Source organism: Protopterus annectens, chromosome 1.part1 (genome assembly GCF_019279795.1).
Source record: "Protopterus annectens isolate FY-2018-M chromosome 1.part1, PAN1.0, whole genome shotgun sequence".
NCBI lineage: Eukaryota > Metazoa > Chordata > Ceratodontiformes > Protopteridae > Protopterus > Protopterus annectens.
The window spans coordinates 647,718,227-647,732,877 of record NC_056726.1 but is presented as its reverse complement, the minus strand read 5'-3'; the positions used below and the strand labels follow the sequence as shown (position 1 = coordinate 647,732,877).

Below are 14,651 nucleotides of genomic sequence, written 5' to 3'. Positions count from 1 at the left end.
GCAACCAATGGGAAGAGAGGGTCTAATACCAGCTGCCACAGGTCAAATGCAAGAAGTGCAGAGTAACTCACCAGGTATAACAACACAGAAATGAATCAGACTACGGGAAGGAATGCAATTATTTTTAAATTAAAAGTACACCTTGATACTTAACAAATGTGCCCACAATGATTCAAAATCACAAAAAGCATTATAAAACATCAGGAAACTAATAAATGAGGCAACTTCAGCACAACAAATGTCATATCCATCTACCAGGGTTTAAAAGTATGATAAAATGGATTGTAGTTTTGAACACCAAGGAAGTGGTGGTGGTGGTGGTGGTGGGGGGGGGCAGTGAAATCAGGGAATAAATGGATATTTAATTCTGAAAGAAAATGTGTGGAATACACTGTAGAATTGCTTCTTTCAATTAAACTGTGGCGGATATGGAATGATAATTAGGTGGTACTGCAGAAGACATCACATCTAATGGTCTACTTAATCCATACATACATAGTCAGCCACACACCAAGGCTACTTAGGGACACTGCACCTGAAAGTCAGCTAACAGACAGTTGTTGTTGTTGTTGTTTGTCTTTCGGCTTTTCCCAGTAAGGGGTCGCCACAGCGGAACTCCAGTCCACTAATGATTGGCAGTAGATTTTTACGAAATGCCGAGGTGCCAGCTCGACACCCAACCTTCAACGAAGGCACGCCCATTTACGCACGCATGTCTTTCAAACGCTACCCAACCGCGGGGAGGACATGCAGACTCCACACAGAAGGCACTCCCAAGCCAAGCCGAGAATCGAACGGGAGAACCTCTTGCTGTGAGGTAACAACGCTACCGTCGTACCACCGCGGCAGTGATAGGCAAAAAGAAACCAACCACTCAATGATTAATGGTCCACAGGATGGTCCCCTTTTTCATATCACAGCAACATTAGCAGAAGCTAAAGTTTTGAAGGTGAAAGGTAAACAGTAAGTCTTATGTTGTGTGGCAGAGAAGTGGAAAGCTCATTGGGTTACCAGGATGGCATGCTCATGGTCTGAAGAGGAACAAACCATATCATATTAAAAAAAAAAAAACAACAGAAAGGTGATATATGTTATTAGTGCTTGCAGAGACTACAACATTTGCAAACAGCAACAGACAAGATTTGAACGTAAATCATAAAACAAATTTTAATACAGTATTTGAAATAGTAAACATTCTGAAATATAAACACAAAAAACAGCGCACTTTAACAAAGCACTATTTAAAAGGCAACTCCACACAGCTGTAATTATTTTTCTTAATTAAAAATTTTCTTTTTTTATTTCTTTTTTATTCCAGTTACTCCAACAGTATCATATCTAAAATAAATGATTTAGTTATTTATCCACCCCTAGTCTGTGCCACAGACTACACTTCTGCACACAACTTAGGCTTCTGGGAAATCTGGCATTATTTGTTACAGCATCTGCTGTATCAGAGACATTCTCTGCCTGAGACAGCTATATCTTAACAAATATGCAGCCTTATCACACAAAAATCATAGGCAACCAATTCTGGCAGCAATAACCTGACAAGAACATTCTGGTTTGGGGAGTTTGAAACTAGGCGAAGATTTCCTGTGAAGAAAGCCAAGTTAGTCTGCAAGTGTGAGCTCTCACTGCATACCTCTCAACTGTACAGAATTTTGCACAAATGTCCAGATTTTTGTATCATATTTCTGGTCCGTTTTTCATAAAATTGTATTTTCTGGTAAATTAGTGGCAAACCATTAAAGACTGAGGTTACAAAATCATGACAGACATTTGAATTTCAGACTTCATACCCTTCAGAAAATTCATGCAAATCAAAACTTGCTATTCTATCAACTTTCTAAGTTTGTAAGAGCAGTATATTTAAAAATTCTCCCTATTTTTGGGCCTTTGCCCCACTTTTCTTAATGGCATTGTCCAGATTTCTTGCTTTAATAGGTTGAGAGGTATGGCTCTCAATCACAGATGAGCAATAAATACACAGACCAACAGACTGACTGATACCTTGGCCTCTGATAGTGAAGAAAGGTACCTACAATCAGTTTTCAAAGATTTAACAAATGCCATTTTTGCAACTCTTTCTGAAAGATTTCAGAGCTGCTGCTGCATTTCTGTTTTGGTATCTGCTGCCAAAAATAATTGAAGGGCACCACTGAAAATGATTTAATACTACAATCTCCAAAGACATCAAAATAAATCAATAATTTGGAGTACTATCACACTATGCCAATGTGTACTTGTCAGATTAAAAAACAATATGAAAGCAGAGTAGCAGGACTAGTCATTTGACAATATACAATATGGCTCTAGGTGATGTGGTCATGTTGACTGATGTCATCAAATCGTCATAGATATTTGCCGGTGATAAGTGGGATGAGGACCCTGATGACTCTGACATGCTAACAGTGAGTGGGGGGGTGTATGCGTCCTTATTGGCTAGTATGTGCCTACCATAAAGCCCAGCAGCCCTAGGTCAAACATGAATTAAGAAATTGCTACACTCAATGTAGGTTCACTGACAGGGTGCAGCTTAGAAGTGGATGACATGATGGTAAGGAGGAGGCTGGACATCCTATGTACAGTATCCAGGAGACAAAATGGAAGGGCAGTGCAGCAAAATCACTTGGCTTGGGACCCAGAGTCTACTACTGAGGAGGAGGACAGGCTAGAAATGGTGTGGAAAATGCAGTGAGGGAGAGGTTTCAGAAGACAGTGAGGAATGTCATCAAAATGAGAGACTCATGGCAAATCAGACACCACTCTAATGATAGGGCAGTATTCATAATCTCAGTCTGTGCCCCATAAGAGGGTCGTGACAGTGGGGAAAAGAGTGCAGAGTGCATTCAGAAAGCAGCTGCAGAACCTACTAGATAAAGCAGACCAACATGAATTGGAGTTGATAGTGGGTGACCTGAATGCACATACTGGGACAGATAGAACAGGATATGAGGATTGCCTGTGTCCACAAGGGTGGGGCAACAAGAATAAAGGAGAGGTTATTCTAGACCTCTGCCTGGCAAATGGCTTGAAGGCGACCAACACATGGTTCAGCAAAAGAGACAAGTCATAAGATCACATACGAGAGTGGGTAACATGCCAGCCAGGTAGGCTTCCTCCTAGTAAAGAAGGGGCGGTGGGGTAGAAGTCATCCCATTAAAACAGCTGGCCCACAAAATAAAACACTTGTTGCAACAGCCAGCTACAAGTAGTGGTCATAGAAGGCTCTAAGGTCAGCAGACACCAGGCTGAAAACCTGGAAGGTAATGGCACTAGCACTTCAAGAAGAAAAAGACAGGTGGAGCTGAAGAAGAAAAATGGCATTACCTCAAAACAGCATGTAAGAGGACTACAGAACAAATAAGCAGCCAAGCCAGGTACAGAAATAAGGTACATACACAAAGCTGGTGGTGGAATGCAGAAGTCCAGGAAGTCATCAAAAGAAAGGAGAAGTGCAGAAGAAAAGTGGGAAATAGAAAAGATGTACCAGGCTAGGAAGGAATACTGGCTGGCTAACAAAGAAGCTAAGACAGGAGCTGCAATAGCAAAGAACAAGGCATCAGAGGCACTATCTGCTTCTGGAAAGTAACTCAGTAGATGGCACAAACTACATCAGGCTGCAAGGCAAAGACAGAAAGATAAAGAAGACAGTCGGACACTGTTCATAAGGGATGCTAGCAACATCTTCCTCACCAGTCCAGAGGATATCAAAGGCAGATGGAAGAAGTTCTTTCAGCAGCTTCTGAATGAATAAACCCCCACAAAAGTTATACTATCCAGACCCAATCTAGAATGAAAGAAAAGGAGAGGAGCCCCCACCATAAATGAAGTAAAGACAGCACTAAGTAAAATGAAGTCAGGGAAAGCAGCAGGCACAGATGAGGTCACAGCAGATATGATAAAGGTGTTAGGTGAGACAGAGGAGAAATAGCTCTTGATGATACTCTGAGCAGTATGGAGAGAAAGGTATATCCCAGATGACTGGAGAATAAGCATAACAGTGCCAGTGTTCAAGAACAAAGGGGACATTCACAACTGTGGGCAGCGTAGAGGTATCAAACTCCTATCACACTGCAAGAAAGTTCTGGAGAGAGTGATTGATAAATATTAAGACTAGTAGAAGTGATATGGGAGATGAGCAGTTTGGACTCAGATCAGGATGCAACATAACTATCCCAATGTTTCCAGTGTGACAGATACTCCAGAAGCTACAGATGAGGAAAGAGTCCAACTGAGCATTCCTAGACTTGGAGAAAGCATATGAAAGCATATGACAACAGTCAGGCATGGGTGTCAAAGAAGGTAGGACAGTGACATTGAATACAAAGAAATGGCGACAGTTGACATGACAACCTGACCACATTTTAAAAAAAAAGGGCTTGATAATGATAAAGCTCTGGAAGAAAAACAAAATTATGCCATCATCCACCAAGCCACTTTGGAGTACAACAAACCAGATGACAGCAGTATGCATGTGGTATCAATGCTGCACAGAAATGCAAGACAATCCAAAGAAAGCTGATTTGGGCAGTCCTGTAGTGGTTCAAAGGTCCAAAGCCATTTGTAGAATTAGTACAGGCTATGTACCAGGACCCAATGACTCAAGTGGAAAGAGTGTTCAGTCTCACAGTGGGGTTCCGAGTGAGAGTGGGTGTGCATCAGGGTTCAGCCCTAGACCACTACTCATACTGGTGATGGAGTACATTATCAAAGAGTTCAGAGGCAAAAGATCAACAAAGTTGCTGTATGAGGATAATGTGACACAAATCAAGAAGTTCAGCAAAGGATAGAGGAATGAAATGAAAAACTGAATGCACATGGGTACAAATAAGACCGCTGTAATAGCAGCAAATGGGGGAAATCAGAAGAAGCTGAGAACTGAGATAGAAGGGAAAATAGTAGAACAAGTTAACAGTTTCAAAGTATATGGGCGGGATGGAGGAATAGAAGGGAAGTCTGAATGAGGTCAGAGGCACTGCAGCCAACTAGCACAGAGTAGAAGGGTTAGTGTATGACAGAAGAATGCCAAAGAAGCTGAAAAGTAAGGTGTGCAAAACAGTGGTGCAACCAATACTACTGTATGGTACAAAACATGGTCTTTGAAGGCAGAGCAGTTGACGATGGTAGACGTGATGGAGATGAACTGCCTGAGATGAGTGGTAGGATACACACTGTGGGACAGACAAAGAAATAAGGACATAAGAGCAGAAGCCAAAGTAGTTCCAATTGCAGAAAAAGTCAAATAGAACAGAAAAGATTATAGTGGTTCAGGCACATGTGCAGAAAAGCAGAATACAATCTAGTGAAGAAGCTTTGGGACAGACAGGAAGAAGAAAAGGTGATGTCCAGCACAGAGGTAGATGGACTGTGTGAAAGAAGACCTACAACAGTCAGGCATGGGTGTCAAAGAAGGTAGGACAGTGACATTGAATAGAAAGAAATGGCGACAGTTGAAATGACAACCTGACCACATTTTTAAAAAAAAGGGCTTGATAATGATAAAGCTCTGGAAGAAAAACAAAATTATGTCATCATCCACCAAGCCACTTTGGAGTACAACAAACCAGATGACAGCAGTATGCATGTGGTATCAATGCTGCACAGAAATGCAAGACATTTCAGTATTTGTTGGGAAACCAACCAAGTTAGTATATGTATTGGGTACAATTCAGCCACCAGACACGTACAGAAGATTTATACAGTACCACAACCTGTAATACTTGATCTAGCTGCTTTTGTTATGGATGAAAAGGGTTTCCATACCAGCCCACTCAACCAGTTAACAAATAAAAAGTAAAATAATAAAACAAGGAGGTTATTGTATAAACAGCAGAAGAACCATGGGACTTATGGTTATATACTGGAAGATGCAAGAAACACTCTGAAGGAAAATACAGAGAACGACCAGAAAACAGATATGATTGATGGGGTCCTACCTTATCATTTCATCCATTTGGTGAAGTTTGTCTGCCATTGCTGGGTGATCAGGACCATATCTGTGTCCACAATGATCCACTCCAAGGAAATGAGCAATAAGAACATCCCATTCACCAGCTTCAACTGAAAAAATATATATATTAGACAAAGAAGATCCTCCATCCTAATTGCAAGCCTGATCTATGGGCAGTTCTGTATACAAATATAATTGCTGCAATAAAGCAGCCAACACTGGATGTTAAGAGTTGCTACATGAGCTTAATATAAAGCATTGCATTCTGTTACACACTCTTACATTAAAAGACTTTCTTCTGCTGCAGCACCAAACCACATTTTCATTACATCTGACAAAAAAGAAACAACTACATAATGAAACCATTTAACTTTAGCTATTTTTCTGCTGACTCCTGTTTTAATGCATACTAATTCACTTTTAGATTCTGCTGAATTTAATTCTCCAAAATCAATGTTTTGTCAGACACTTGAATGTCTACCCTATGTTAGTATTTCACACTGGCTCACCAAGTTGCTCACAATGAAAATCTTTAACTCGTTTCTTAATCAGTAACCAAGCAAGCTAAACAGATATTATACCATGACCCCCCCAAAATGTGCACGCTGATTGGCCAGCGTGTCCGTTGTAAATCGAGTTATACTAATGGAAAAAGGTCCGGTCGTCCGGACTTTTTTCCATTAGTATAACTCGGTTTTTTAAAACACTGTCTCGCTATGTTAAATGGGTTTAACATAGCGAGACAGCTGTAAAATAAGCAACAGAGATCTCCGTTGCTTATTTTAAAGCTGTCTCGCTATGTTTAACCCATTTAACATAGCGAGACAATGTTAACAACGGAGAAAGCAAGATCTCCGTTGCTTTTTTTAGTGTTTCGCTATGTTAAATGAGTTTAACATAGCGAGGCAGTTTTAAAATAAGCAACGGAGATGTCCGCTGCTTATTTTAAAACTGTCTCGCTATGTTAAACTCATTTAACATAGCGAAACACTAAAAAAAAAGCAACGGAGATCTTGCTTTCTCCGTTGCTTTTGCCCACAGTTCTGATGTACTGCGCAGGCGCGCAGTACATCAGAACTGCCGCGGATGCCAGACATCTGCGGAAGGGCAGTAAACAGGCATTATACTATGCCATTATTTAAGAAAAGTAATGGTTTCTTTTCTTAAAATATGTCATGGTATAATAGCAATAACCCACTTCTGGGTTCGCCCTCGGGACCAAACCACGCCAACCGTGGGTAAATTTAGCATTACCCACACCCAGGCGTGGGTTATTGCTATATTACATACCCTCTTAGTTGTGTCCAAGCTCAGCATTCACATAATAAGTTCAGGATACATACTAGGCTAGCTGCCCTTGCAGGCCATTTTAAGCCTAGCAAATTTCCCTTTTTGTGCTCAAATTAACCTATCCTATTTGGTTAGAGGCTGGCCTTAACCATTCCATGACCAATAATTATATATTACCCCTAATGAGAATAACTAGGATCATATCATTGATAATTTGAGGGGACCCATTCATGGGATTAAGCATTTAGGAGCAACAACTGGGTCAACTCCGACAGGCATATAGATAGTATGATAGCTCCCTAGAATAGATGGCTTCCCATAGGACACAATAATGCATTTTTCTGGCAATTAGTCCATGACTTTGGAACGAGTTATTTCTTTGGAAGAAATCTTCCTGTACGATGGTTAAGTCATTTGGGGATTCAAGGACTTCCTGTTCCTAGATACCAGTCATCTGCAAACAGTCAGCCAGAGTCCTCTGGTACTGGCTTTTACTTCAGAAATGTAGATGCAAACAGGAAAGAACCCAGCACAGAACCCTGTGAGACTCTACTGGTGACTGGTCTCTATTTGGTGTTAACTTCCACTATGTTGATTTCCTGCATCCTATGTGTGAGCCAGTTGGCAACCCACCGGATAACACAGGGGATTATTCTCAGTTTATTTAGCTTTTCTACAATGCCTGAGTGGGGAATTGTGTCAAAAGCTTTGGCCAGGTCAAGGTATGTAGTGTGTACAGTTTTGCCTTCACCCATTTCATTGGTGACCTTTTCAAACAAAACAAAAAAAAAATAAATCCACCAAGTTATGTAAGCATGACCTGCCTTTGACAAATCCAGACTGAAACGGGTCCAGTATTTGAAGGTTTCTTTATGTCCTGATCGATTAATTCCATAAGTCTTTCCATGGCTTTGCATAAAGGCTGGTCAGAATTATGGATCTATAATTGTCTGGGTCTATGGGAGGTCCTCCTTAATGGAGGGGAATGACTACAAAACCTGTATGAAGGCCGAGATGGACAAGTGTTGCTAGGGGTGTGGTTAAATTGTGCTTCATGCTATTTACAATGCACCAAGGGATATTGTCAGGATCCATCAATGCAATATTGTTAGCTTTTAATAGAACTTTAAAACTTGGACTTGTGTGACAGCTGGAGGTGAGACAGTTTCAGGTATATATATATTGACAGATAGACTGAGGGGAGAGAGGGGTAAAGTTAGAGCTAAATTTATCTGCCAGTATGTTAGCTATATCTTCAGCCTCTGTGTAGGTAACATCATTCACAATCAGCTCATTGCATTTCTGCATTATGCTTTTGACATTATGAATGTAACTAAAAACGCTTTGTGACCGATTTTGGCTTAATAAGAATCAGATAATAAAATAATCATAAAAATCAGATCGGATTTAATCAACCACATCTTTTGCTGTTTTTACTACTGTACTGTTACTTATCTGACTCTGTGGTCAGCAATGTACTTGCATTCTTCTAGTGTCACACCTGAATAAAGGCAATAAGTTGAACCACTTAAATAGTTACCAAGGTAAAACCTCACACATATATAAATAAATTATGTCACTTTTCTGCAACTCTCAAGTAAGCAAAATCAAATATTATGCAAGGTTCTCATCATAACCTTAGACAATGTGAGAAGACATTCACAGGTTCATAGGTCCTTACTAAGCTTACGGTCAAAAAAAACATCAAGAAGTTCAGCCACATCACCCAGTACTGGTGGGAGACTAGTACTGCCCCAATATTAAGGAGACCTTCTCCACAAATATTCCACTAGACACTCCATAGCTAGGACTCATCTAATCTCTACTCTTCTATATGCTTCACCAATAAATACTCATTAATCTCAGAAAATCAGATTTAAACAAACTGAAGTCCTGCTATAACAAAATCACAAGATTCACTACTAACCTCCCTTACTGATCACATCACTGCGGAGCACTTCATAAACTAAATTGGACTGACCTACCCAATCTTCTATCCATTAACCAACTAACTTTCATTCATTCCATCTTCCACCATCCAGACAACTGCCCAGCATTCAAGAGCCTAGTGCAGCCCTATTCAAACAGCACGCCACTAAAACCCTCCAACAAACGACTACACAAAGTAACTAAATCTAATAACTGTTATGGTAACTCTATTGTCCCAACAAATATCTAAGTCCTGGAAATGCATACCTCAGACATTACTAAATTTTAGCAACACATCCAAATTTAAACTACTGCTTAAGGAACATCTAACCAAAAACTGCTTTTGCTCCTGCACTAATCCAGGCTGATCATTCTGCCTTTCCTTGTTCTTACAACCAAAATATCTCTTCCCTTACTAAATTCTAACATCCAAACTATCCCTTCTCTCACGGATTTCCAATTTCTCTCTAGCCCGAGCTCACTACTGCTCCTACTTTTATCTGCCTACCTCAAGCTTCCTACATTTCATCATATTCCCTCCTTCTTGTACTTCACCTCAACATTGCCTTTGCTCTCACTGGTTAGAACAAATAACACTAGCAGCAATCAGCCATATTCTTGCTCATATACCATACATGTATCTCATAAATATTTAACACCAATAGCATGATATTGATCTACTGATCAGTCATCTCTCTATGATGGCAAAGGCTATTTTTCATGCTAGTTTAGTTGTTAGCTTTCTTTTTTTTTCCATTTTATATTATTCACAATTTTTATTGTTTATGTGTAAACTATCTACTACGTATATTTACCAAAGTCATGTACTCTTGATTGTTATAGAGTTCTTATATTGTTTGTAATGTGTTTTTGTAATGGAGCTTTTCTCCCCAGACATCCACTGAAAAAGGGCCACTGGCCCAGTTGGACATCCCCGGTAAAGAAATGTAAAATAAAATAAATATTCCTGGAGAAACTTTGCAGTCACTCTTCCAGTAATCCATTTTTTTAAACAAGAAACATCTTTATTAAATTATCACGTATGACGCAGGCAATCATACATTACATAAAGCAGGGGTCTGCAACCTTCACTATCAAAAGAGCCATTTTGGCCCCTCTACCACTAAATAAAATTCATCAGGAGCCACAAAACCTATTTGATCCCTAAAATCAAGATAACACAGTGTTGTTGTTGTTGTGTCTTTTGGCTTTTCCCGGTTAGGGGTCGCCACAGCGGAACGCCGATCCGCTAATGATTGGCAGTAGATTTTTACGTGCCGAGTTGCCGGCCCTGACGCACAACCTTCAACGAAGGTACGCCCATTCACGCATGTCTCCACACAGAAGACGCTCTAGCTGAGAATCGAACAGGACGTCTTACTGTGAGGCGACAACACTAACGCAGCACCACAGTGTATGAAGTTTAATATACACTTATTATACTAAATATAAAAGAACTAAGTTTATAAGAGCAATATTTAAAATCCGTTCCTATTTTTGTTCATTTGTTGGGATGCTCTCAGTGTGTGTTTGTGTGTTCATAGGTTCATAGGTTCATACTAGGCTATCTGCCCAAGGGCATTTATAAGCCTAGCCCATAGTTATGTGGCTTTCGCCACCCCTTTAGTTTGAATAAAAACTATGCCTATCATTTTTCTGTGCCTCTGTCAAGCAGTGACACTGAAGTAATCCCTGGGGTATATCTGCGATCTCCCATCCATTGGTCAAGATTCCTCTTGAACAAGGCCAGTGCTCTGCCTCACATGTGGATTTTGTTCCACAGCATAGGGAGTCTCTGGGTGATGAATCTGTCCCTCAGCACGTTCTATTTATAACCTTGTGGTTCTGAGGGATCTAGATTTTTGAGGTGAAGCATATTCATCAAATCTGGGTTTGACATGGCCTTATATGTCAGGCACAGGACACCTCTGAGCAAGCGGTATGAGACTGAATAAAGCTGGAGTTCTTTCAGTCGGGCAGCATAAGACATATTTTGAGACCCTTTATCCTTTTGGTGAGGAACTTTTGGGGCCTTTCAAGCTGCATCAGGTGTCTGGTCAGATACATTCGAGCGGGCATTGTACTCAATCATAGGTCTAATGAGTGATGAGTAATGACCTCCCATGATCTAGATGTGAATCCCTTCATGATCAGGTGGGCGATATAGAAGGTTTTCCTAACTACTTTAGCAACATGAGTGTCAAGCGAAGACTACTGTCAACTTGGGTCCCCAGATCCCTGATGACTTTTTCTGTGCTCAGTGGATTGTCACCTATATGGTAGCTAGGGGTAACCTTGTTTTATGACTATGCATTTTTGGCGTTTAACTTCAGGCCATGGCTCTGGCACCAGTTATCCGTTTCTGTGAGGCCCTTCTGGAGGATATCTGTGTCAGATGTGTCATCTGCAAACTTTGTCTAACCCTCCTGTGTTTGCTTGTACTTCAGAAAAGTAGATGCCGAACAAGAGTGGACCCAGGACTGAGCCCTGTGGGACACCACTTGTGACAGGCTTTGAGTCTGACATGGCTCCAGCAACTCTGACCCTGTGGGTTCTGTCGCTTAGCCAGTTTGCAACCCATCTTGTGATGTATGGGTTTACATTCAAGCTGAAGAGTTTTATGATACCTGAGTGGGGTATTGTGTCAAGGCCTTTGCCAGGTCGAGGTAGGCTGTATGGACTGCCTTTCCCTCATCAATGGCCTTGGTGACGGTCTCGAAAAAGTCAACCAAGTTTAAGAGGCAGGATCTGCCTTTGACAAAGCCAAACTGGGTTGGATCCAAAGTCTGCAAGTTCCTATGTCTTTATTTATGAGTTCCATTATGATCCTCTCCATGGCTTTGCAGATAAGGCTTGTCAAGCTAATGGGCGGTAATTTCCAGGGTCTGTGGAGGCACCGCCCTTATGAAGTGGGACCACAGTGTGCGCCACTCCTTGGAGGTGCGTATCCTGAGGTGAGGCTAAGATTAAACAGCTGTCCTAACTGTGGGTTTAATTCCTCGTTGAGTTCACACCATCCGGTCCCATGGATGCTGTGTTTTTGCCTTAGTGAGGGCAGTTCTCACCTGGGCGTTGGAGATGTTTGGGGGCTACAATCCTCTGGAATAGATATCTCCTTTGGGGGGGGGGGGAGAAGTTTGCACTGAACCTGTCAGCCAGTATATTAGCAATGTGTGTAGGTTCAGTAATTTTCACATCATTTTGAACTAATTCTGAGCATATCTGGGAGTTTCCTCCTAGGTTTCTAACATAGCTAAAGAAGGCCTTATGATTGTCTTTAGAGTCCTTTTCTCTCAAAATTTGCCTTGGATGATTTTATGAGAGCTCTTAGTTTTTTACTTATAATGATCAAAGGTGTCTTACCTTTCAAGGATTTTGCTCTATCTTGTAGTAGCTTCCTCCTTTTGTTGTAGAGCTTGTTTATGGCTGGGGTCCACCAGACTGGCCTTTGGTACAGAGAGTCTTAGTTTTGGTTGGGATTGCCTGATCCATGCAGTCCTGTAGGTGCTGGTAGAAGGCATTTGTAAGTGATTCAGCGGTTTGAGTAATGTTTACCACTGGCTCAGGGGCCTTAAAGGAGACCACACTAGTTTTGAGAAGTTTTTCACTGTGGTCTTTTTGTTTCAGGTGGGGCGGATGAGGACCTCCAGCGAGATTAGTTTATGATCTGATCTCACCAGTGTTGAACATTTTGATCCCATGTTCGTGATGATGAGATCAAGTATGTTTTCACCTCTTGTGGGGATGGTGACTAGTTGTTCCATGGCATTTGAGTTTATGAACTCCAGGAATCTTTGGGTTAGAGTGTTCGGGCTTGAGTAGTGTTCCCAGTCTATATTAGGGTAGTTGAAGATACCTAGTATGATGGTGTTTGGAGAAACATTTATCCCCTCCAATGTTTTCAGGAAGGCCATGTGAGGTTCCTGAGTTTGAGAGGGTGGCCTGTAACATGCTACAAATTGCAGAGCAGTCTTGCCTATGGTTAATTGCACCTGGATGGTCTCCATGCATGTATGCGTTGCCACCAACCTTGAGGTGTGGGTGTCCTTTATGAATATGGACACCCCTCCTTTCTTGGTGTTGTCCGGATTTTGGGCCGAACGCATGATATGAGGTGAAACCTGTTAGTGCTGGGGTGCTCTCAGGAGCCTTGAACCAGGTTTCTGTCACAGCACAGACATCGATGTTCTCCATATTGAGAAGGGCCTCGCATCTTGAGATTGAGACTTCTGGCATTGAGCAGCATTACCCTTAGTTTTTTCCTTTTGGTGTTCTAGGGTGGTAGGTTTAGAATTTGAGCCTTGCCTAAAAAGGCACTAGCCAATATCCGGAAGCCCAGGGTGACAGGTGCAAGCCGAGAAGCAGCGTGGCTTGTCCAGCATGTCATCCCAGGCAGATGAATGACACCAGAATTTAAGCCAATTATTAAAGCTGATCATCTTATCACTGTATTGTGGCATCATTCTAGGTGAAGGTAGGATACTGCTCAAGGTCAGGGTCATACCTGCCTGGGCTACATAATCAGAGAGCTCTCGGCGTTTCTTTTCATATGGCGGAGAGTGCGTCTCAGGTCGCCTCTTTTCTGTGTAGGTCAAGGAGGTGCGTCTCAGGTGCGTTGACACCAGCGTGGACAATGACTGAGTCGTACCTGCTGTTGAGAGACCTGAGTGCACAGGCAGCTTACTGTGTCCTTCTCCTTACTCTGTCTGGTGGGCGGGGCGTCAGTGTGTCTGACTATGGAATCACCAATGACAAGTGTGTCTGGCATTTTGTTTGGCCTTAAGGGCTGTGACTGTTTGACACTCTGACTGTGTGGTCTATGTGTTGCATGTGTTGGGTCGTGAGGTGGTAGTTGTTTGGGTGTCTGCTTTGGTGGCCTCTGCTGTTTTGGTAAATTTTTGACCAGAGCCTCAGTATGTCTTTGTGTGAGTATGTGTATGATTTGAAGTTGTGATGGTACCATGTGTGACTGGGTATGTATTGTGTGTGGTTGCCTTCTCCTCCTGTCTGGTCTTGCCAGTCCTATGTTGAGAGAGCTCAGCCTCCAGTTTATAGTTGCATCTCTCGCATGTATTTGTGTTTTGTGGGAGAAGGAGAGGATTGTCTGTGTACATGAGGCAATTGTAACATTGCCTCAATATTCCCAGGTTCACCAGTTGAGCTGGAGAGGACACTAGCAACTGATCCCTCGACATACTAGAAGTAGTAGATAAAGAACTTTCAAAGGACTCCGGGGGAAGTGGGTTTTGGGCTGGTGGGGTACTATCTATAATAAGAGTGCTTTATCAAGGTGCAAGTACTGTAGGAGTAAGTGCTAGCCTTTACAGATAGAGAATAGTCTACTTGGGAATCAAGTAGAGATGAAGAACTTTTCAGTTATAGGATATGCTGGTTAGATCAGCAGTACAGTTTAGCGTGTTTTATAGCAGGGGGCTGAAGGCGACCAATGGCTACTAGTTTCTGGCTGAAACTTCAC

General features: G+C 41.7%; 1 protein-coding gene across 3 annotated transcripts in view; it reads right to left on the bottom strand.

Moving 5' to 3' along the window:
* PIGO (phosphatidylinositol glycan anchor biosynthesis class O) overlaps positions 1–14,651 on the bottom strand; it is a 547,687-nt gene that overhangs the window by 344,629 nt on the left and 188,407 nt on the right. For all 3 annotated transcript variants that reach the window (XM_044077361.1, XM_044077374.1, XR_006365544.1), the window contains exon 3: positions 5,943–6,066. In XM_044077361.1, the coding sequence (XP_043933296.1) occupies positions 5,943–6,066 (124 nt within the window). The remainder of the gene's footprint in view (positions 1–5,942; positions 6,067–14,651) is intronic.